Below are 24,218 nucleotides of genomic sequence, written 5' to 3'. Positions count from 1 at the left end.
TATATGGAATCTAAAAAAAACGGTTCTGAAGAACCTAGGGGCAGGACAGAATTTAAGACACAGATGTAGAGAATGGACTTGAGGACACGGGGAGTGGGAAGGGTAAGCTGGGACGAAGTGAGAGTGGCATGGACATATATACACTACCAAACGTAAAATAGATAGCTAGTGGGAAGCAGCCGCATAGCACAGGGAGATCAGCTTGGTGCTTTGTAACCATCTAGAGGGGTGGGATAGGGAAGGTGGGAGGGAGACTCAAGAGGGAAGAGATATGGGGATATATGTATATGTATAGCTGATTCACTTTGTTATAAAGCAGAAACTAACACACCATTGTAAAGCAATTCTACTCCACTAAAGATGTTTTTAAAAATCACATACACTCGTGTGCAGATGCATATGGACACGTGCACACATGTACACACATGCATATAATACACACGTACACAGATACACACACATACATGTACACAACACACATGCACACGTGCACACACATGTGCACTCATGAGCACACACACACATGCACTCATGCACACAATGCACTCATGCACACACGCGCACACATGCACTCATGCACACACATACACACACACACATGCACTCTTGCACACACACACGCTCACACTTTGTCCCCATCTCCCTCCAGATGCAGAGAGTTGCCGGCACAGCCCGGTGGCCCCTGGGTCTGCACCCCGTGCTCTGCTCCCCGTCCGGGCGGGTCCCGTGTGGCTTTGTTCTGCTGCTTCTGGTAGCCCGTCAGGCCCTGCCGTCTATACATATAAACCCCCTTTCTTCCACTTGTTTGAGTGGAGCTGCAGCCTGGGGGAGGCAGCCCCATGGGTTTTCTGGGGTGATTCAAGAGATATGGGCTGATTCTGATCAACACAATAACTAACTAAATACAACTGCCAAATACCATTACCCAACCTCAGCTCAGCAAAGGCTGAGGTCACCTCCTCTTATTTCACGATGGGCCCAGCCCCTCCTGCGAGTGTCCAGATACACAAGTGGGCCCCAAGTGAAAATACAGCGTCCCCGTTACAGGCATTTTGCCGGCTAAGAGAAGAGAGTTTGAGAGGCCATGGGATTAAAATAAACATGAGATAGGCTCCCAGGCTTTACCCAGACAATTTCAAATGAAGGTAAGAAGGCCTGATTTGATTTTGTAGAAACCAAACCTCAGTCCCTCAGTGACAGTAGGTTCAGGCTTCTTACGTCCAAGACGAAGGGCCGAGGGGAGAAAGCTGATCAAGGTCCAGGGCCTCGGGGTGTGACGACGGGGGCGGCCAGCCTGGGGGCTCCCAGCCCCAGCTCCTTGCCCAGCCCTGTGGGTCCTGGACGCTCAGGGCGCTGCCTTTCCCCGACACACCAGAACTGGTAAGGGCGTGGTGCTAGGCCAGGCCTGTGAGGGGCAAGGCCCTGCTCTCAGGGCGACGGCTTGCATGTCCCAGGAGACGGCAGGCAAGCTGCGGCTGCCAGTCGGAGGCCCGGAAGGCGCCCCCTCCTCACCGGGGAGTCGGCCGGTGGGGGTCGTCCCGCTTCCCGTGGGGACAGAGCCTGGAAAGGTGATCCTCCCTGCTTGGGCTCACTGAGGGGCCGGGAGATCACGGTTACAGGCCTCCCACGAAGCCCCTGGAGTGTTTGCAATTTACACCGTTTGTGTCCCTGAGAACATCTCCCGTCTGGCTGGCGGCCTCGGGCACAGGCAGGCGGGGCCCTGAGTCTCCCCGGCCTCCGGTCTGCATTATTCATCCCCGGCTCATCGCAGGGTATTCGGTTACCGCAGGGCCCCTAAGCCCGAGACCAGACTCTCACGCGCTCCCGCAATGGACAAGGGTCCTGCCTGTGCAGGGGCCCAGGGGCCCTGGATCTGGACCCCGCCCAGCCTGCGGCTGACAAAGCAGCTTCCTGGATGGTTCCTAGGGGTCCTTTAATCCCTCTCTTTTTAGGGCTGGTCCTGGTTTCAGAGCCTGCTGACCCCTACCTGCTCACACAGGTTGGGGGGAAGGGTCCTCCACCCGGGTCTCCTCGAGGGGGCCGGGCCGGGAGGACCCCGTGGAGAGGGGTGCGTCCAGCAGGGGCCCCCGCCTGGGTGGGAGCAGGTGCCGAGAGGGGTGGGGGCCATGCTTGTTCAGTCTCCATCCGCAAGGTGTTCCTGGGCGCCTGCCGCGAGCGGGACGTGGTTCTAAGCAGGGAACAAAAGAAGGGCCGTGAGGAGTTCAGTTTCATAACAGGACCGAGTGAGCGCCAGGGTCACCCTGCCCACCACCTGTGCCTGCACAGGATCGAGGGCTGAGCCTCCCTTCTTGGGCAAGCTGGTCATGTACTTTCATGTCACCCTGATCGTAATTTAAGAAACTAAATTCTAGACTCCTCTTCCTCTCCCCTGTTCCAGCTGGAGCCTGTGAGATTCACCCTCGGAGGAGGGAGGCCGGGCAGGGTGGACGGGCAGAAATCCCTGGGGCGCTTCCCATCTCTGGTTTCTCCGAAGCTTAAGCCAGGTAACTGGGAGGCAGTGACCGGAGGGCGAGGGGAGGTGGGCCGGCACCCGGCCAGCTTTGGCCGCCAGCCACCAAAGGCCATCTGAGCTTGGCGGGGGCCCCCGGGGGCAGGCCGTAAGGACCGTCGGCCAGAGGTGCCCACACCCTCACCTGCCACTGTGACGGAGTGGAGCCCAGCCGGGAGCAGGGGGCCAGCCAGGTGTGTGCGCACCTGTGCCGTGCGGGGCCTGTGGGAAGATCAGTCCCTCTTCTTGCAGTATGGGGGCCAAGCCAGCCCCTCCCGTCAGCTCCTCCGTGCTGGACGGGTCTCCAGGGGCAGCTGGGGTCACGCTGGCCCTCATGCTGGGAAGAGTCCCTTCCCGCCCCGGGCATGAGGAGGATGCAGGGAGACCCCACAGTGCAGAATCCTTGGATTCACGGTGATTTCTTGCCCTCCTGACAGCCCTGCTCCTGGGCCCCTGAAAGCCTGCCCCCCTACTCAGCTCCCCTCGCAGGCAGCCGGACACAACACCGTGCACACCTGCCCCCTCGGCATCCTCTTGGCCTGAAAGCCTGCTTCCCATTCCTGCTGCTCACGGACCACCCGGGCACCTCAGACGTTCGTTTCCCTCCAGAGTGTCCAGGCCCCGGGATTATTAATGGCCCCTAGGGGGTTCCGGTGCAAGGCAAGGTCAACGAGCAGGTCACCGGGGAGGCCTGGATCTCTGCAGGGGCCGGGTCACGCCCCTGGGGATCCCTGTTCCTTCTCTAGCATGGTGACTGCTCTCACCGATGCTATTGTCACCATCTGCTTTATAACATAGTAGTATGTTTTATTTCTCCTACTTCTCACTTTTCAAGCTCTTAAAGGGCAGGTCTGTATGACTTATCTTCATGGCTCTCCTAGTATCTTGCATATAGAGGAAATTCAATACATGTTTGTTGACTGCACGAACGAAAGATTAAATTAAATGTCTGCAGTGAAGTAAATACATGCTTTCCCACTTGGAGGATGTGATTACGCCTTGATATCGAACTGACCTGGTTCATATCTTATTTCAGCCACTGACCAGCTACTTCACTTCAGAAAAATTATTTAAATTCTCAGTGCCTCAGTTTCCTCATCTGTGAAATGGGTAGAACATTGTTCTGATTAACTAAGGCAGACGTGAGCAGCGGTGATCACAGGGCGAGGTGTCTGATAGGTGTTCGACCAGTGTCAGCCTTGTCCCCGATCTCCACCTGCCCCGCCCATCTGAAGGGTGAATCCAGGTCAGCTCAGGACCTCTGGACGAGACCCTCTGAGGGGATGCGGCTGTTTCTGGGGGGAGTGGGGACTTGAGTTCAGGTGAGGGCAGTGGAGGCAGGGGACTTAGGATACTTCAAACATATTACACTGAGCCGGAAGGAACTTGGCACTAGGGTTCATAACTGTTTTAATCAATTATCTTCTTAACATCAGTAATAATTGGTCCAGACCCTCTGCCTGTCCTCGGACCAACAGAAGACAGATTTCCTCATCGTCTCATAATTGCCTTTGCAAGAGCTAAATTAAATTACGTTTTAAAAATACCCTGATCCCAGACTACGGCTCCCTGCGGAGTTGGGCTGGATGCGGGCGTCCTCAGGCCACCGCGGGGGATCAAGTGTCAGTCGGTGTCATCAGCCTCAGAGCCAGTGCCTCCTACGCTGTGGTTGTGCTGCTTGGCCTCCTGGCGGGGTGTCTGGGGGTGAATTCTAAAAATGTCCGTGCCAGGTCCACACGCAGACTTTGGAGGAGTCCCGGGTCTGCTCTAGTCACGTCGAGTAGCCTCCTGGACCTCGGTTTCCTCACCTGGGCAGGGGGAGCTCGTGGGGGGGGGCGGGCACGCTAACCCCTGCCGTGCTCCTCACGACCCCCTGCTCACGGAGCCCTGAAAGAATTTCCGAAACCCCGCCCAGCTCCAGCTGGCATCTAAAATCTCCTGCGGTAAATGTATTAGTTGGAAAAGGGTATCATTTCTGGCAACACATGCACATTTTTTAAGGATATTTTCAGTGAACCTTTGGAACAACACAAAGGTCCAGCCCACCCAGCTGCCCGTGGGGTGCGGGCACGAGCTCGACCACGCACGGCCGGGCGACCCTGCTGAGCCCCGGTGGGCCGCGGCCGGGCTGGCAGGGCCGAGCGTGGACAGAGCACTTGGACCCCGTGTGGCTCTTCTTCCCAACAAACACTGGGCTCCGTTTGGCAGAGTCGGGTCTGGTTTTCCAAGCAGCCAACCGAATCAGACTTGCTTCCTGTCAGAAAATGTTATGAATTACCCTTCAATTCCGACAAATGGGCGAATAGGCGCCTCCACGACAACCGCTGACTCCTGGACTGTCTTCTACACCCTCCTGGGCGAGGCGCGATGGCGGGGGGTGGGGGGGGCGGTCTCCTGTGAGTTTGTAGAGGTGTTTCTTCCTGCTGCTGCCCTTCGGTCACGGTTTCCGTCACCGCTTCTGTCTGGGCCCCGGATGAGCAGCCACGGTGGGGACTGCACCACTGGGGGGGCCTCATGGGGGACGGGAGTGAGTTCTTGGCTCAGACCCCCATACGGAAGACAGAGTAACGAGAGAAAAGCAGCTCATCACACAGCTTGGGGAGCGTCTCCAGGGAAAACAGTGGGTTCAGACAGACAGGGCAGGACACAGGGGAGCAGGTGCGGCTTCCAAGGGCATCGGACACGGGAGGGAAGGAATGGGGTGAGGCCCGCAGATGCCACTGGGCCGTCTCTCGGCTGGTGAGAGTTGGTCTCCCGTAAAGGAGAATTTATTTCCTGTTTTTAGGCAGAAGGGGGAACTTTTTCTGCTCCTTAATAGCCTTCAGCTCAAAATAATTTTTATGTCAAAGAGGCAAACTTCGGGGTGACGTGTTCTGGTTGCCTTTAGCTTTTCCTGTTGCAGGCGGGCTGGGGAAGGAGGTGCAGCAGCCCCGAGGCCTGTTCTCAGTGGGATCTGCTTATTCCCCCTCCCCACAGCCCAGGTCCCCCCCCACCCCCCGCCAAAGATGGAGGCTCTGCTTTAGAGCCCTTAAGCCCCACACGTACCACTGTGTACTGTGGTTAAAACAACACAATTTATTCTCGTGCAATTCTGGGGCCAGAAGTCCAAACTCGGGCTCACTGGGCCAAAGTCAAGGTGTTTAGGGGGCACCCGCTGTGTGCCTGCACGGTATGAGGTTGGTGTGACCACGCCTCACCGCCTGCTCTACACCACGGTCACTTCTCCCTGGATCCTAACCGCGTTTCCGGCCTCCTGGCTCCCATCCTGCTGCCCTACAACCCCTCTCAGTGACCCTTCTGATGTGGGCTCCCCTGGGGCCCTGGCGTCGCGGGTAAGACCTTCTGCCGCCCACTGCGTGCCAGGCCCGCCCCCGGTCTGCCCAGGGGCTCCTCCCCAGACGGCTGAGCGGCCCCACCTCACGCCCTCTGGGCGGGCGGGACGTCTCCTCTTGGTGACCAGTGACCCGAGCCCTCCTCCTCCTCCGAGTCACACTTTCCCTCCTGCTGCAGCAGGTGTGGCCGTCTCAGGCCCCCCCCGACCCCCCGCATTTTCCTCGGTGGTTGTATTTATTGGCCACTGTCTCTTCTCCGAAGGGTGCCCGCTGCACCAGGACCTTTGTCCATCGGTCCTCCCCGAGTGCAGGGCACGGTGTCTAGCGTGTGGAGTGGGTGCCCAATGCAACCCGCGGAGGGCCAGTGTGAGCGAATGGTGTTGCTTTTCACGCCTAAAACCTGTCCACAGGTGGTGTTACACTCACCTCAGCACCACAAACTGCGGCTTCGCTCCACGTTGTGTTCGAGTTTTCCCTGCTGGTGCGTGAAGCCTCACCACACGGTGAACCACTGGATACGTAAATCTATCCCTCGTCCTGGGGTTCGTTGTTCTGCCGTTACACACAGAGCTGTGTTGCAGATTTTGTGTGCAAACCTCACACGTCAGGGTTTTTCTGTCGCAGTGGAACCCCTCAGAATGACTGGGGCTCCTAACAATTACTTCACTGCCAGACATTCTGACTGGACTGGTCTGGGTTGGCTCAGGACAGCAGTAATTTTTTAACAGAAGGTCTTTAGATGATTCTCAGGGCAGCCTGGGCCTGGAACCACGGGTCTTGGGCTTGTCCTTAAGCAGGGAATTGCGGGCTTGTAGGGACCCATCTTCGACTTTCCCAAACACTGCTCTCAAAGTGGTCACAGCGGGCGTAATCCCACCAGCAGCGCACGTGGGTTCCTTCCCCCAGATTCTCAATACTGTTACCGTCCCACCTTTAAAGGTTTGCCAGTGCCGAGTCCGGGGGGCGGGGGGTGGTGCGTGGGAGCTGGCTTCCCTTCCCCGGTGCTTCCGCTCCTGGAAAACCGGGAGGGGGGCAGGGGGGCGGGGCGAGGGCGGGGCGAGGGCGGAGGGGCGGGGCGGGGCGGAGGGGCGGGGCGCAGGTAGGAAGCGAGCGGACAGACGCTGACCGGAGGGGCGGTGCTCGGGCATCTGGTCCTCGCGGCCACCGCGCCCCACGGTCGCTGTCGCAGAGGGAGAGCAAGCAGCCCCTCCCACCCGGAGCAGCCCCCGGGATGCAGCCGCTCCCGCCGCCGGTGCCCGGGCCCCTGGCCCTGCTGGACACGACAGGTGAGCGCACAGGTGAACCAGGCTCTGGTCCTCCGGCGCCCGAGCTCCGCCGGGACCCCTGGGCGCGGGCACAGGCCCTCTCCCTCCGCTTTTTCCTGAGTGTCCAGACTTTGCGCCTGTCTCTCCCCGTCTCGTTCTCCGCTGTCGTTTATTACGAACAGTAGACGACGATCCGTATAAACCTTACAACCCACTCCTTTTCCATCTCTTCCACCCCATTTCAGGCTCCAAAAATTTCTAGGAAAAGGTCATTTCGTGGGGCCAGGTGGCTTCTTCCTGCTTGAAAGCCTTAGGGCATTCTTCGCGCGGCTGTCCGCCTCATCCGCGCCCTCCCCAGACTTCTCCCCCGTAAATTCACGGAATCTCGAATTCGCGGATTTCCCACCAAGCCCGATGCAGCCGAAGCCAGGCGGCGGGACACAGGAAGCCGGCGCCTTTGTCTCTCTACCGGGAAGTGGCCGGGAGGGGAGTAATGGGGGTGTTTTCCTGACGGGGAGGCCGGGAAGGCTTCAAGAAGAGAAAAGGTAGCCACGGCGAGCGGGGCTCTGACGGACGGGCCGAGGGGTGGTGATGCCTCGGGGTCCCGCTGCCGCTTCACAGGGGGTCCAGTGGAGAACGCAGGGGTTTACCTCCCAGCCCTGTGTGCAGTGGTTTTGCAAAGTCTCTTTTAAAAAACCAGATTAGTGATGTTGCTTGATTTTTAAATGATAATCAAGGCATCTGGCTTCTTCCTAAAAGAAACAATTCTATACCCACCGCTCTCTAAAGCCAAATGCTCTGTGACAGACTGACCTACACGTGTTCCATCCTCCTGGAAAACAATTACTTATTATAATCACAACTAGTTGTTATGACTAGTTATTAACTACTTACAGTTATTACCATCATTATATTAGAATGACTTGATTTCAAAAATAGCACTTTTGACTTAGAATTTTCTTCTGAGGAGGAACATTAAATTTAAAAAATACTGAGAGTTGGTTTTTTATTTAAAAATACTAAACATGAGTGTAGCTGGGATGGGATTATGGGTATTTTCTACCTGACATGTCTGCACTCATGCCCTTGGGGGTGTATTCTGTGTAAAAGCAAAGTAAAAGGGCAATTGTTGGCTGAGGGCACCTCCTTGTGCCTTCGTCTCTTTCCCTGGGACGGTTGCTTAGCCCCCCACGGCTGCTGTCGAGATGAAATGATTAAATGAGCTCATTCTTCTTTCTGGGAGGCCCGGCTCTCCTGGCAAGGAGGGGGTGACGAGGTGACTGCCCCCACCCCGGTCTTTGTGACGCCCCCTTCCTGACTCCACTAAGTGGAGAAGGTGCGGAGGGGGGCGGCCCCTAGGTCTGCTCCATCCTTGCACTTGGTCATGGGGCCACAGATGCTGGGAGGAGGCTGGGAGGGGAGGCTGGGGGGAGGCTGGGAGGAGGCTGGGAGGGGAGGCTGGGAGGAGGCTGGGAGGGGAGGCTGGGAGGGGAGGCTGGGGGGAGGTTGGGAGGAGGCTGGGAGGGGAGGCTGGGGGGAGGTTGGGAGGAGGCTGGGAGGGGAGGTTGGGAGGAGGCTGGGAGGGGAGGCTGGGAGGGGAGGCTGGGGGGAGGTTGGGAGGAGGCTGGGAGGGGAGGCTGGGGGGAGGTTGGGAGGGGAGGCTGGGGGGAGGTTGGGAGGAGGCTGGGAGGGGAGGCTGGGGGGAGGTTGGGAGGAGGCTGGGAGGGGAGGCTGGGGGGAGGTTGGGAAGAGGCTGGGAGGAGGCTGGGAGGGGAGGCGGCAGGGGCAGGGAGCTGGCAGGGCTCCTGGGGAGCGACAGTCTACACAGGCTGGAGTCAGGAGAGCAGTGAGCAGGCAGGTGAGACGCAGATTTGGCTTCAGCCCCACAGCCCCAGACGTCCCCCCTCCGCTCCCAGGTGGAGAGCACCGGGTAGGAGTAAGTGCTGATTCACCTTAACGTTAGCACCACCCACGACCATATGTCCATTATGCGCATAGGCACACATCTGGAATTTTCACGGATGTTCTCTCACTGCATCCTTATCACAGTGAAGAGGCAGGCAAGCAGAGGGTTGTCATACCCCCACTTTGCAGATCAGGAAACCGAAGTTCCCTCATTCATTCAGCATGAGGAGATAACAGGCTCGGGGACCCAGCATCAAGCAAGATCCCCACGGCCCCTGCGCTCAGGATCCTCCTTCTGCAGGGTTCAGAGAGGGCGGGGGGCCGCGTGCGATCACTCAGCAGGTCTGGCAGTCCCACAACAGTTCGGGCAGCGTTCGTGTAAGTTGCCGCCAGTGCTATAAGCCTAATAGTAGAGATTTTAACTAGGAGTCAGGGCACCGCCTTAAGGATGCTTCAGTTGTAACAACGCACACGGTAAGACTCCTGCTAATGGGACAGGCAGGTCGAGGGAACAAGTCAGGGAATTCTGTTTTTTTCCTTCAGTGTGGACCCCCTTTTCTCTGAAAGTTTCAGTTTTCTCTGAAACTTGACCTAAAAATGCATATGCCTTACGGCAATTAGAAAGATACCCTACCTTCTTTTCTCGAGGCTATTTCTCATTGTCTTATTTTTTTATGCAAGATCCTCTATTTATAAAGACTATGGAAGGTTGGGACTCTTCTCTTTGTCATCCCTGTTGTACCTGGAATCAAAATATTCCAGTTTGTGTCATTGGGATGAGGTCACTCAGAAGCATTCCTTTCCCACCTGCCTGTCTCTCCAGACCTCACGGTAAACTTGGAACTCGAGATACGAATCCTGACAAGGAGGACAGCTTGCATCTTGTGATTTTTATCATGTAGAAGTTTCAGAGGGAAAGTCATACTAGGGAAAGCCTGGTGAAATGGTGAAGTTATATTGAAAATGGCTCCTAGGAAGCTTTACGTGGTCCCGAAGGAGATGTTTGACATAACCTGTCAGAATGTCACTAACGGACTTGACAAGGTCCCAGCAAAACTGTTTGCCTGGTGGGGCCCCTCAGGTCCCCGCTCATCACGCGACCGCCCTAAAGGGACAAATCAAAGCGGAGCCAAGAACCTTCAGAACCAGAATATCGCCACAGGGGGTCTGCCAGATGGGCCCACAGGAGCTAAGAGACAAAGCCCAGCGGCCAGAACTGTGGTTTGAAGCAGGTGCTAAGACGTCAGTTAATTATTTTGAGCATAAATAGACGTGTAATGCATTAAATTAGGTAAAATAGCAAAATCCTTTGAGGAGGACGGCATTTGATAATTTTCTCAAATACTTAGTCCCAGAAAATTTAGTTTCAAGAGTCTTCCTGCTCTTAAAACACATTTTACAACAGAGGTGGGGATGGAACTTCAGGAAGAACAGCTGAGGAGGGGCAGCTGGTAAGGAGGTGGGGCTGCTCTGGGTCCATCTACAGGGGCTCGGGGGCTGGCAGGGTGGTCGGCACACGGGAGAGGTGACCCCTGGGGGCGGGTGGACGGGGCGGAGGCTGGCATGCCACCCCCCCACCGACTGCTGGACGGCCCTGGTGTGATTGTCTCATCAACTTCCATGGTAACAGCGTCACTAACTTCCAAAACATAGAAGAAGATGTGTTTTTAACTTTTGTGTCCGTTTTTTCCCAATGTACCTGCCTTTCTAAAGTTAATCACCCAGAGCAGAATGTCGCCCGAGGGGAGCCTTCTTTTTTCGTCTCACTCACTCATTTTCAAAGTGGCTTTGCCATTTCTGTCCCGTTTCCCTACAGACACCCCAGATCGGCTGTAACCGCTGATCTTTCTGACTCTGGGGCAAACCAACTTGTACTTGTATCCTCAGTTTCAGGCTCTAAATACATGCAAAGAAAAATAAGTGATTGCTGTCTGCATGCACACGACTTTGCAAGTAAGATGCCGTGAATAATAGTGAACAAGAGAAAAGCCCACCAAGGGGACCCCAGGGCCGCTGGGTCCCAAAGGTGTAAATCGTCTCCTCGCACTTGTGGCTGTGCTTCTGTAGACACTCCTATAAATGGTTCACCCTCAACAGTTCTTACATATTTGCAGTAAAAACTACGAGAAAACAGCAATGAAAGAGCAGGTGAAGGGAGGTGAGGGCCTCGCGGGAAATGAAGTGACCTTCCTGAGAGCTTTGCCCTCGCCAGGCCAGTGGGTAGAAGCGGCGTTCCCGGGCTGGCCAAGTGATTCTGAGTGAGCACGTTGACTCAGAGTTGTGTGTAATTTATTTCTGAATGCGTGACAATCCCGTTCTTGGGTGGCGTGACCGTGACCTGCCGTTAAACTTTGTTGACGAGACTGCGGATGGGTGTGTAAATCTTCAAAGGCACAGTCTGGGAGGGAGGCCCGGGGTCATCTGAGACAGTGGTTGAGGTCAAATGAGCAGCTGCTTCCCCACCAAACACACACACACACGTCAATTTTAAAAACTTTGGTGTGGGAAGAAGCACCACGTTTTTCTTTCATCCTGTTTTGTTTTGGAGTCACAAGGATGAAGATGGTTAACCTTCCAACAAACGAAACCCGCCAGCATGGCTGTGTTCAGTGTGGAGCCTCGTCCTGCCCTCTGTCTGGCTGTCTCTGCCTCCGTTGTGCGGTTGCTGATGACTATGTAGGAACAGGCGTATCTGAGATCAAATTGCTGTAATAATTGTTACAATTATGGTTATTGTAAGTGAGGCTTCCTTGCCTTCCCTGAGACACACGAGAGGAAGAACAGTTCACACAAAACCCAGAAGTCAAGGCTTGAGGGAGGAAGGTGCCAGTGATGGAAGGTTTCCTTTCTTGCTTTCTTGAGTTCTGTGACAGTTAAAATTAGGTTTGGCTACAGATACCAGGACATCCAAAATAGTGGTTTATAGTCTAGAGATTTAATTCTGTTACCTAATCAAAGTTTGGAGGTGGACAACCCAGGGCTGTCTTTCTGCTCTGCCTCTCTTTGTGTGCGACTTCTATTGTCAAGGTTCCCTCATGGTGCAAAATGGCTGCAGGGGCTCCACCTTTAGGTTCACATTCCAGGCAGCGGGAAGGATGAAGGGGAGAAAGGCAAAGGGACTGGCTCCTTTAAGAGATTTCCTGTAGGTCCCACCCAACATTCCTTGGTGAGATGGAGATTATTTGCTGAGAACGTAATCACCCAGCTGGAGCAGAGGCTGGAAAATGCCATCTTTCAGCTGGCGTGTTTCCACATCCAATAATTGGGGCCTGTTGACAAGGGGAGAGGGTGATGGACGTGCAGGTGGGCAGCGGCGGGCTCTGCACAATTTTATACTTTCTTTCCACCCCTTCCCGTTTGATCACTCGCGTGTTTGGCGCTGAGCCAGGCACAGGAGGCGGAAGAACAGCAGGATGCCGGCCCTCCGGGGGAGTGGCTCGGTGTGGACACGGGGCACAAGTGCAGCCGCGGAGCAGCGTGGACGTGCTGGCCACCCCAGAGGGAAGCGTGCCCCCTCTCTGTGTGGGACCTGCTCGGCCTGGTCCAGGGCCGGGGGCAGAGGTCCTCTGTCCCGTCTTGGAGTAGGGCAGGGTCCAGGGTCACGGGCTTGGCAGGGCCCAGGGGTGCGTGTTAATGCAGGTGAAGTGCTCAGTAAGACCAGGCGCAGAGCAGATACTCCATAAGCGGCCGGCGTGACTGCTGCCGTGTGGGGCGAAGCCAGGACGGAGGCCGGCGGGGGACTTGCAACCCGGGGAGGGCTCAGCACCCCCTGACGTTTACTGAGAACCTACTGTGCGCGGGCACTGTCTCAGGTGGCAGGGACGCAGCGGGGAACGAGGCAGGGCCCCCGCCCACCCTCACGGGGCTCGTCGTCCGGGGGGATGGGCAGCGGACGTGTGGTGGTGACAGTGCCTGGAAACCCCTGGGTGCGGTGGGGGCCACAGGGGAGGGCGGCCGTGCAGGGGTACCGGCGGGGTCTGGGTGCCCTTTAGGAGATGACGGTGAGTCCTCAGGGCGGGCGGAGGGGTGGCGAGGGGTCCCGCTCTGAGGACGGGGAAGGGCGGGGAAGAAGCAGGCGGTGGTGGTCCCTGGGGAGCGTGTCCCTGGGGAGCGTGTCCCAGGCACCTGCCAGTGAGCAGCGGGGCTGCAGCAAAGAGCCAGGCTGACCCGGGATGCGCTTGATGTCCTGGGGCCCCCCTCCCCGAGCCCAACCCCTTACCAGCTGGCTCCTTGTTTGTCCTCCCCCAGAAGGGTTTGCGAGAAGAAAGAAGACTTCCCTGTGGTTTGTGGGGTCTCTGCTGGTGGTGTCCATCTCCATCCTGACCGTCGGCCTCGCCGCCACCACCAGGACGGAGAACGTGACCATGGGCGGCTACTACCCCGGGATCATTGTGAGTGGCGCGGTCCCTGGGGTCTGCCGGTCGGGGGGCCTGGGGGCTGCGGGGACACAGACGTCCGTGTGCTGCTGACGCGCTCCACCCCAGCCCCCCGAGCTGGAGGTTTAGGGCAATTATCCTGCATGCTCAGGTGGCCCAGTGGGGCACAGGGTCCTGAGGGGTGGGGGAGGGGAAGGAGAGGGGTCGGAGCCAAGAGGTGCGACAGGCCCTGGCCCAGAGTCTCCCAGGGTGCCCGGGGAGAGCCAGCCCTGTGACACCTGGATTTTAGCTCCATGAGACCAAGCTGAGCAAACCACCCCTCGGAAACTGGACTCAGAGCTTTGAAAGATGCCACAAAACCTGGATAGAAGGTGCGTTTGTGGGATCGTGTGGGATCAGCAGGAAAACGAGCTGACGTGGTCCTCACCTCCGCTTCTGGGCAATAACCCCGCGAGGTAAACCCACAGCCCAGCCAGACCCGGCAACAGCGGCCCCCAAAGCCAGAATCATCCAGACTTCTGAACTGTGGAATTGTGTCCATTTGTTGGCAGTAAAATTTGCTCCAAGCATCTGCATCGCACTCAGGGAGCGTCTGTGAAATTGCTTTTTATCAGATATGATGCCCTGCAAATGCACCAGAGCCCTGAGGGGCTGTGTCACAAAGTGCTAAACCAAGATTTTTTTTTTTTTTTTTTTTTTTTAAAGGATTTTCTTATTTATTTATTTATTTATTTATTTATGGCTGTGTTGGGTCTTCGGTTCGTGCGAGGGCTTTCTCCAGTTGCGGCAAGCGGGGGCCACTCTTCATCGCGGTGCGGGGACCGCTCTTCATCGCGGTGCGCGGGCCTTTCTCTATCGCGGCCCCTTCCGTCGCGGGGCACAGGCTCCAGACGCGCAGGCTCAGCAATTGTGGCTCACGGGCCCAGCTGCTCCGTGGCATGTGGGATCTTCCCAGACCAGGGCTCGAACCCGTGTCCCCTGCATCAGCAGGCAGATTCTCAACCACTGCGCCACCAGGGAAGCCCTAAACCAAGATTTTAAAAAATGAAGCTTATTTAATCTCATGACTCTCACTAGAGGTATTATCCAGATTAGTCATGATGTTGATAACATTTTTAGCAAGGATGAAAATAGTTTAAAATATTTTACAAATATCATTCATTTTCTCTTTATGTTTTTCTTTATTTTTATATTTTATCTGTACTTTATAAATCTACATTATCTTCCTGTGTATACTTTCTGAGTAAACCTACATAAATAGTGTCTGTGCAGATAGCATTCTCAGTGAACTCTCATGAGACTCTGCTTCCCGGCCTGTGTCCTGGACGGGAGGGGAGCCGGGGATGTGGAGGCGGGCGGCCGTGAGGACGCATCCCCCAGGTGGCCTGCAGAGCGTCAGGATCAGTCTTGAGTAGGATTTTGCAGTGTTCTCTAAGCTTCAGTGGTTCAGGATTCACCTGGAGGTCACCCTCAGAACATCCTGGGTGTGTTCAGAGCCTCGATCCACAGAGAACCTGACTCCTGGCTGAGAACCAGAGTGAAACTGGCTTCAGCTCAACGGTTCTGAAAGCAAACGGCGGACACAACAGATGAGGTTTGCTCCAAGAAAATGTGGATAAAAGTCACTTCTGTGGACACACGGCATCCGACCCTGAGGCTCACAGCAAGGGCGGGTCTCAGGAGGAAACTGGGTGAGAAGGTGCAAACACCGCAACGTTTTGGAAAGAGGAATTTTTTCAAATCCAAAAAAATGCAACTTAGTGAAACTTAATAGATATATTTTAATACATTTTTGTTGGAGTGAGATTTTGATATTTTGAACTGTGGAGTGGGATTGCGATATTTTGAAGAAAACGCTCATCTTTCTTCACTCCTTGAGAATTCTTAAATTATTGGTGAAAACTACATCTGTGCATTCACATCTGTCTCCGGAGATATAATACTTGCAGGTAAAGACATCCTTGGACATAAATAGGTCTGATTTTTAGTGCATTAAATCTGGCACCATGGTTAGAGATGCCACAGCTGTGTGGGTCAGTCGCTCGGCTGTCCCGGGGCTGCTGCTTCTGCCTCGCATGGTCACTCAGAATCCGACGGGCCGGGCAGAGCCGAGGGTCACCCGCTGGGCGGGCTCCAGCGCGGGGTCTCGGGGCGGCCCTGTGCCTCTGCGAGGGGCTTGTCACCGGCGCCCCTGGCGAGGGGCTTGTCAACGCCTCCCCTGGCGTTGCTGGAACTCTGTTCTTCAGGCTGAGGGGAAGCTTAGGAATTCTTCCCAGGCGGGTGTGGGGGGATGAGGCCGCCGGCACCCCTGGGCACACTCGGGAGATGCGAGACGAGCACAGTCGTGGTGTTTCTCCAACGTCCCAGCGTCACCTGCACCCAGGCCGACAGCTGAGGCCGAGGAACAAGCGGACTGGTTCTCAGGGGCCCCTGGGTGCCCTTCCTGCCTGGGCTGGAGCCCCCATCCCACCTCTTCCTGCCCCAGCATTACCTGTCTGCCTGCTCACCTGAGTCAAACGCTCATTTCTAAGGGGCGTCAGCCGTGTCCGTGTCTGAAACACCCTTGGTTCTGGCTTCCTATGATCCTCCCTGAGGGTCAGCCGTCCTCCGACGATGGCCCAGGAGAAGCTCTCAGACGGGCCTCTCCCTGACCACCAGGCATGGAGGATGGGTCACCATGAGGGTGTTCTCCTGTCGGGGTGGGGGGCACGTGACACTCTTTTCCCGGAATCGGGAGTTGAACTGACGTAGGAGTTAAAACATTTGAACACAGAAGATGAGACGGGTCTGTTTCAGCAGCTTTTATTCCGATCACTGGCTTTGATGGATCCCGAGAAGCCCACCCCAATGGGCCTGAACCTACCTGCCACTTAGTGCTTCGGGCTCTGTGAGGGGGGATGGCTGGCCTTGCTTTTTGACAGGGTGTCCTGAGGTGGGTGGCCACTGTCCCCTGTCGGCATTAGGCTGCCAGGCGTGTAACCAAGCGCTTTCTCCCTTGTTTTCCTTTGGTGTCAGCTGGGCTTCGGATCTTTCTTAGGAATTATTGGCATCAACCTGGTGGAGAATAGAAAGCAAATGGTAAGAATGTGCATTGTTTCTTTCAAATTTGGGTGGTGGGGCTGTACGCGGTTGGGGGGGAGGAGTGCGGCCCCTATAGCTGTGGGTGTTCCTGGGAAAGCCCCTGCCCCAATCCAGCACCCCCGGGGTCAGTGCCTAGCTTCCCAGGACTCAGGGTTGAGTGGGTGCCTTTCACATCTTAGGCTAAGTGAGCATCGCCCCTGGGATTGTAGGGTACATTCAACAACCACATGTGGTGTCTTAGCAGCTAAGGTTGGGCCACGGGAAGAAACGTTTAGGGTATGGGGTGGGTTGGGAAGGTTGGCAATTAGTTTAAATCATGGTGTATAAGGTTCAGGCAAAAACACGTGTGTATGAACATCTGTCCTTGAGTCAGGAGCCCTGGCATCTCCTCCTACGTCTGGGGTGTGACGACGGCTCTCCCAGACTGAGGAGAGAGAAGGGGTCAGTGGAAAACCAGGAGAACCGTGGTTCAGAGGCCTTTGCAGAGGGCATGTCTACAACTGTTTGTCTGTGGGACGTATGAAGGCCAACTTTGATCAGTCAGGTTACAAACCTGACTTTTTATTGATCATTTCAATTTGGAATCTGTCTTATTGATGCACTGCTTTGGGGAAGAGAGCTGTAAGAATAGTTAATTCAAAATAGTTAATTTTGCCAAATCATCGTGCCAGCCAGTGTTGACTTTTGAGAGGGTTCAGGGAGGATGCGATTGGACCATATGCTGTTTCTGTCTCATCTCCAAATCATCGTATCAGACTGTGCTGGTGTTTCCGCCTCTACCTGCACTGGCCATCATCCTGATGTATCACCAGGATCACAGTGGCTGCCCTGGGCTTTCACGGGTGTGTGAAGATGTGGAGAAGGTGGGCCTTGCACACAGCTGGCGGGAATGTGAAATGATGCAGCCACTTTAAAAAGAGTCTGGCAGCTTCTCAAAATGTTACACGTAGACTTACCATAGAGTAAAGTGTGTGCTCTCGTCTGTTTCTACTCTGGCCATTCTGTTGGGTGTGAAGTGGGGTCTCATCGTGGATTTGTATTTCCTTGATGACTAATGATGTTGAGCTTCTTTACATGTGCTGATTGGCTTTTTGTATATCTGTTTCTGGTTGTTGTTGAGAAATGTCTATTCAAGTCCTTTGCCCATTTTTAAATCGGGTTACTTGTCTTTTTATTGTTGAGTTGTCAGAGTCCTTTATATATTCTGGATACAAGTCCCTTATCCGATATATGATTTGCAAGGATTTTGTCCCATCCTGTGGATTGTCTTTTCACCTTCTTGGTGGTGTCCTTTGAGGCACAAAAGTTTTCAATTTTAATGAAGCCCGATTTATCTAGTTTTTCTTTTGTTGCTCGTGATTTTGGTGCCATTTCTAAGAATCTCATGCCAATTCCAAGGTCATGAAGATTACCCTTATGTTTTCTAAGAGTTTTATCACTTACATTTAAGTCTTTGGTCCATTTTGAGTTGATTTTGTATATGGTGTGAGATGGGGGTCCACATTCAAGCTTTTGCATATGGCTACTCAGTGGTCCTGGCACCATTTGATGAAGAGACTGTCCTTTTTCCATTGGATGGTCTTGATACCCTTATTGATAATCACTTGGCCATAGATGTGTGTGTTTAGTTTTAGACTCTCAAGTCAGTTCTGTGATCTTCTGATAGAGATTGTGTTGAATCTGTAGATCAGTTTAGGGAGTGTTGCCCCATGAACTTGGGGATGTTTTTCCATCTCTTTAGATCTTCTTTCATTTCTTTCAACAATGTTTTGTCGTTTTAAGAGTTGAAGTTTTGTACTTCTTTTGTTAAATTTATTCCTAAGTATTTTATCCTTTTGGAGGCTATTGTGAATGGAATTGCTTTCTTAACTTCATTTTTGGATTGTTCATTGCAAATGTATAAAAATACAATTGATTTTTCCATGTTGCGCTTATATCCTGCAACCCTGTTGAACTCACTCATTAGTTCTAATAGTTTTTTAGTGGATTCCTGAAGATTGTCCATCTATAAGGTTATGTCACCTACAGAGATAGTGTAACTTCTTCCTTTCCAAAATAGTTGCTGGAGTTCTATTTCTTTGGCTTTGGCAAAAGAAATGTGGGCCTTGGAGTGGGAGGATAAAAATCTAAAACTGACCCTAGCCCCCAGACAGGGTCCAGCCCCCCAGGAAGCCACCCTGAACCCCAGGCAAGACGGGGCCACCAGGTTCCATAGACCAGAGCTTTCTGCCTGAGGTTGTGTGTGTTGCTTGTAGAATCTCATTTCGGCCCTTTCAGGAAAGCATTCCTCTAGACTCACCTTGTATGATAAACACGTGTTTCACTATCTAACATTTAATATAATATTTGTGAGAGCTGAAACCTGTGTCAACCATTAGTATTTCTGTCATCTTGACTGTCGTGAACCTCAGTTTTTTCACAGTCAGGATTGTTGAGCATCTGAGTTAACGCACGCGAGAATATCCAGTGCAGGGCTGGTCCATAACGGGTGTTCAGACACTAGTAGCCATTGTTACTTATTGTATTGAAGCACATAGGTCAGTCAAAACATTCAAGTTGTAGCAAAAGGAAACAATAGCAAGCTGAGAAAATGTCAACTAGACAGTGCTTGTTTCAAATGCATCTAGATTTGTAAGGACACTCTCTTTTCCCTTGCTTTCTCTTTATTTTAATTTTTTGCAATAGAAAAATTTAAATATATGCAGAAATGGACAGAATAGTATAACAAACCCTCTGTATCCATCTCCCAATTTCATCCATTGTCGACTCATGACCAATCTTGAGTGGTATTTTGAAGCAAGTCCCAGACATGGTATCATTTTGTCTGTAAACATTTTACTCTGCTCAAGCTAAGGGGTGGAATCGAATCATTACAAATGGCTCTTCCACGATCTCTGCCCGTTACGGCGTTAGTCTCCAGTGATGTCCAAAGAATGCCCTCAACTGAGTCAGCTTTTGCTATTTTCCCATTGATGAATGAGTTCTTGCTTTCTCCTTCCCCAGACATCAGAGTCCCTGATTTCACCAACGGCTCTGCAGTCTAGCTTCGTCCCCACGGCTGGGGATGGAGAAGTTAAGGGCCTAAAGCAGCTTGTTAACTGCCGCCTCCGCCCACCCCCAGCCATATGCACGTGCACGTGCACGCGCGCACACACAGACACACACACACATACACAAGAGACACACAACACGGACACACACACAGACACACACATACACGCACACACAGACACACATACACACACACAGATATACACACACAGGCGCATACACTGGAATCTTCCCGGAACATAGGTTAAAACCCCCTGAACTAGAAGGACCGATGGGGCGTCACTTAGCGGTAGAAGCGCGTTTCCTGCAGAGGGTTAGGGTACCGGCCTCCGTCTGTTGGGCTTCGGTTCCTTCGAGTGTTGTGCTAGAGGGTCCTGGCTGTGCCCTCTGGCACCCCCTGCTCCGGGTCTTGACATCAGGGGAGTCTCCTCGGCCCTTCACCTTCCCGTGTAGAAGCCAAGCTGGTCTCTGCGCCCCCAGGGCTGAACTGGGCGGGGCTGAGACAGCAAGGCCTCGAGGGCTGGACAGGCAGACGTTGGGGTGCTGGGGGATCCGAGGGCCATCGGGGAGGGAGCCTGCGAGGTCCACGGTGACCCACGTGGGGGCTGTGCACGTGGGGCTGGGCTTTCCCCGTGAGGGCCCACTAGTGACGGGGGTCCTGGCAGGCAGGGGTGGGAGGGCGGTGGCCAGGTTCACACGCTGTCCCACCTCCAGCCCCGTGCTCCACCGAAGGGCCTGCACACCCGTCCAGTTCTTTCTTCAGCAAATGCTTCCTGGAACAGCTGCATGATGCTGAGCTGGGGGCTGGGGCTGGGGGGTGGGGGAGACCCTGAACTCATGGGGCTTCAACCTGTACATGCAGCTGGGGGGCCCTTGGCGGGGACAGGGGAGAGGCAGTGAAGGCAGAGAAGGGCTGGAAGGTCTATTCCCAGGCCGGGCAGGAAGGTGGACGCTCTCGGCAGATAAGGCCGAGAACCAAGTAAGACATGTCAAATTTGTTAGGAGTTCCAAAGAACCAACTTGCAGTTACCTCGATTCTCTTTACTGCTTTTCTGTTCTCTGTTTCTTTTATCTCTGCTTAAGCCTTTATTAGTGCCTTTCTTCCGCTGGTTCTGGGTTAAGTTCGCTCTTCTTTTCTAGTTCCCTAAGGTGTGAGCTCCTTCTCCTCAGTGCGTGTGTTCACAGCTCTCGCTTTCCCTCGGTCCTGGTTCAGCCGTGTCACCTCTTGCCTGGGCCCTGTGGTCGGGGCTAATTGCTCCCGTCTCCGCTTTCTTCCGTTCATCTGGCTCCAGGCAGCCTTCTTCGTATCACACCCTTATCTCTTTGGTGTTTGTTTTTGAAAATCACTTTCCCCTGTTGGAATGTAGTAAACTCTGTGGGCCCAGCGGAGATTTGAAGATGACCTTCCCCTACTGAGTTACAACTGCCCTTCTCCCAGAAGAGACCCCGACAGGACAAGGAGACACAGTCCCAACCCTAATCTAGTGCCTTCCTTAGTTGCTAGAGCCACAGACAGACCCTGTCTGCAATATCTGTCGGGTCCGGCAGCCCTTGTATTAGAGAGGCGCCTTTGGGGCGTGAGCGGGCCCTTGTGCTAACGTTGTTAAACCACTAGGCTGCTTGAGGGGCAGCAAGGCCTGGAAAGGACGTGGCGGCTGTGACCGAGACCAGGACATGCAGGCCTTGGCCAAGAGGCAGCTGCTCGTCCTGGCCGGTTTCCTATTTCCAGCCCGAAGCGTTGGAGGAGAGAACTTCCAGTGTCTTTCCCAGCGCTGTCAACTGGACCCTGGTGGTTCCCGGGCAATAGCACGCGTGTGGTCAGCCCAGTGCCGAGTTTACCACGTGTGAGGTCGTGCTAGCTCTTTTACTTTTTCCAGGGCGGTGGGAGGAAGGGCAGCCGAGCAGAGTCAGTTGAAGGTTGATGAGCACGTGCAAGTCGTGGGGACGCGTGCAAACCGAGTCAGAACCTGTTTACACACCCAGCTGTGGGCAGCCCTGCGTGCTAGGAGACACTTGGGAAGCTGTGTGCTTTCTGTGGAGACCTGGATGAAAGCCGGTGGAGGTGTGATGTGAGGGTCTCTCGGCCGAGACTGCGACTGGGCCACAGCTGGGTCGGAGCCGCCACTGGCCAGCGTGGAGCAGGGCGCTCTCTGAGGTCACGGAGTTGGTGCGTGGAGGACTCACCAGGACCGCGGGTCCGACGATGGCTTTGTTCACACCGCTGGTGGTGAGAGAAGCCACAGGGCCTCAGGGGCCACTTCTGGGAGTGTCTCAGGCGACTGCAGTGCTTAGTGGACTTCCTGAACCAGCACCCCTGCTGGAGCACACGGGGCTGGGCAGACCCCCACTTCTGACGAGGTCCCGGTGACCAGGCGAGCCGCAGACCCACTGGTCCTAGGAGAGCCGTCGCTGGGGACAGCTCCACTCCTTAGGGACACTGGCAGCGGCCCTGAGGGAGGTGGGGAGGGGGAACGGTGCCACCCCAGGGGTGTCAGGCCGCAGGCCTCCTGTCTGCAGGAGCAGGTACCCGGGCCCAGCGCACGGCTGGGCCCGGTACCAGCCTGGCGTCGGGGACAAGGCGGGTGCTGGGGAGCACTTGCTGGGGGAGCAGTTTGTCCCTCCCATTGCTTTTGTGCCAGAAAGTCGTCCTCCCTTCCTGAGGTCACAGCTACTGGGGGGTCTGGGAGGGGCCGGGGCTGCGTCTGAACTTGACTGTAGCTCTGGCCTCTCCGTAAGGCTGGGGTGGGAGTTCCAGGTCAGAACCGGTGCTTTTCCTCCCTACGCGCTGGGGTGTCAGGATGAGATGGTCGCCCTGTGCTGAAGGACTTGGGGCTCCAAAGCGATGTTGTTCAGGTCGCGTCTCTGTTGGGTCCCTCTGGCCGGAAGCTCTGCCCAGCAGGAACCGCGTCCTTCCCGTCGGGCTACGGCATCCAGGGGCCTTGCGGTCAATCACAGGAGCTGCCCTGCTCTCCGGCCGCTGCTAAGACGAGACGGGGCGGCCTCGCGCTCCAGCCTCTACGAAGCATGAACCGTGGGCTGAGCGTCTCTGTGCGAAGGGCGCGAGCCCGGGGGCGGCTGGAAGGTCCAGGGAGGAAGCAGGGAGGACGCGGCAGCCAGAGCAGACGCAGGCCTTTCATTCCCTGGAGATGCGGGCCCATCTGGCGCCCCGGGACAGCGGAAAAGTGCCTTCTGAGTCTTTTATGTGTTTTCATGTAGTTTGTCACAAGGCACTAGAAGCCTGGGAAGGCTCGGTTCGGTGTGGTTTCTGCAGTGACTCTCCCACCGCTCTTTAGTTAGCCACGTTGTGTTTGTGTGCAGTAACTTCACGGGAAGGGACCACGCGGTCTTCCTCCCCCGAAATGAGGGAGGGTCTGCCCCTGGCCTCCCTGCTCGGCATCGAGGCCCTGCTGGGGTGGGACCCCCGCCTCGTGTCTCAGGGCAGCTCCTGCCTTGTGGACCTAGAGCACCTGGGTGGAACGTGGGTCTGACCGGGGCCCCGCAGAGCCCCAAGGCGAGCTCGCTGCCATTGTTCAGATGCAGGCACGGTTCTCTGCGTGGCTCCCTGCAGGGGGTCCCCAAGGTCCCTTTTGTTCAATTCCTCGTTGCTGTCAGAAGTGTCACATGGGGGGAAGGGCCAAGGGCAGCGGCCGGGCTGGTCACACCTGCATCCACACAGCACCTGCAGGGCGTGGATCCAACGCACGGAGAGGTCAGCCGCGTGGCCCCTTCTCCGGATGGGGACACAAGATCAAAGGGGTCATCAGGGCAGAGACGCCTGCAAGGCTGGGCGACAGCTCTGACGTATGGCGTCAGGGGACAGGTTTCACTTGGAAGCAACGTGCGGGGCTGGGCCTCAGGCCTGTGGGCTGCCAGGAGGGAGCCCGGCCACCCTCCCCCTTGGGACAGCCTTAGTGTGGCCCTCCCGCCCATTCTGTCCCTTGAGTAGCCACTGGGAGCCTCACGTCAAAACGGAAATCAAAGTTGCAGTCTGTCAAGCCAGCCCATGCTTCATGCCAATCCCTGTGCTTTGTTGAAGAAACAAATCCCTCAGGCTGACGAGGGTGGGAGGGTGAGGCCGTGCAGGTCAGTAACCCCCGAGCCTGAGTCGGCCAAGGGGAAAGAAGCAGCCAAGGAACGCAGGTGGTGGGAGGCAGCTTCTGGCCGTGTTCTCCAAGCTGAAGGCAGACGACCCGCACGCACACATCGTGCTCTAGCTCGCAGCTTGTTGTTCACAAGGTCTGGGTTGGAAATCCCGGTTACTTTACACACCTTCTAGGACGGAGTAAATGCACTGACGCCATGGCTCGTGGCTGCCACGGGGGTCCTGGCGTGGTGGGCAGGGTGGACACTCGGTGTCTCCAGCAGCAGGACATACAGGAATTTTGGGACCACTTTTGCTATCTGTTTTGGTAAACCTGAAATTGTTTCCCGAGAGAGAGAAAAAAATTTAAAGAAATGGCCAACAGACGTAAGAACAGGTTCTCAGCCTTGATAATTGCAGAGAAATGCACGTGGAGTGACAGTGGGGCTTTTTGCCGTCAGATGGCAGAACCGAGAAACGAACAGCGAGCCCTGTCCTTTGGGACATCAGGGGGTGGGTGTCTGGCCGTGGGGTGTGGGAGCGAAACGCATGTCCCCTCAGATTCTGACCTGCAGAGACCCCCTGCCTTGTCCTGTTGGCAAGCGTGGGTCCCCGTGT

At 55.2% G+C, this 24,218-nt stretch overlaps 1 protein-coding gene across 8 annotated transcripts in view; it reads left to right on the top strand.

The window, feature by feature from the left end:
- Positions 1–6,986: 6,986 nt before the first annotated feature.
- TMEM255B (transmembrane protein 255B) overlaps positions 6,987–24,218 on the top strand; it is a 31,967-nt gene continuing 14,735 nt past the window's right edge. For 3 of the 8 annotated variants that reach the window (XR_009005904.1, XR_009005903.1, XM_057532880.1), the window contains exons 1-3: positions 12,367–12,572; positions 13,260–13,402; positions 16,403–16,465. Coding sequence is in view for 5 of the 8 variants with exons in the window: in XM_057532880.1 (XP_057388863.1) it covers positions 12,425–12,572; positions 13,260–13,402; positions 16,403–16,465 (354 nt within the window). In the remaining 3 variants the exon portion in view is untranslated. Of the gene's footprint in view, positions 7,128–12,355; positions 12,573–13,259; positions 13,403–16,402; positions 16,466–24,218 lie in introns of those variants that run through there. The other 5 variants (XR_009005905.1, XM_057532881.1, XM_007196737.2 and 2 more) reach the window with 4 other exon arrangements.

This window comes from Balaenoptera acutorostrata, chromosome 18 (genome assembly GCF_949987535.1).
Source record: "Balaenoptera acutorostrata chromosome 18, mBalAcu1.1, whole genome shotgun sequence".
NCBI lineage: Eukaryota > Metazoa > Chordata > Mammalia > Artiodactyla > Balaenopteridae > Balaenoptera > Balaenoptera acutorostrata.
The sequence above is the reverse complement of the archived record's forward strand: the minus strand, read 5'-3'. Positions and strand labels throughout refer to the sequence as shown.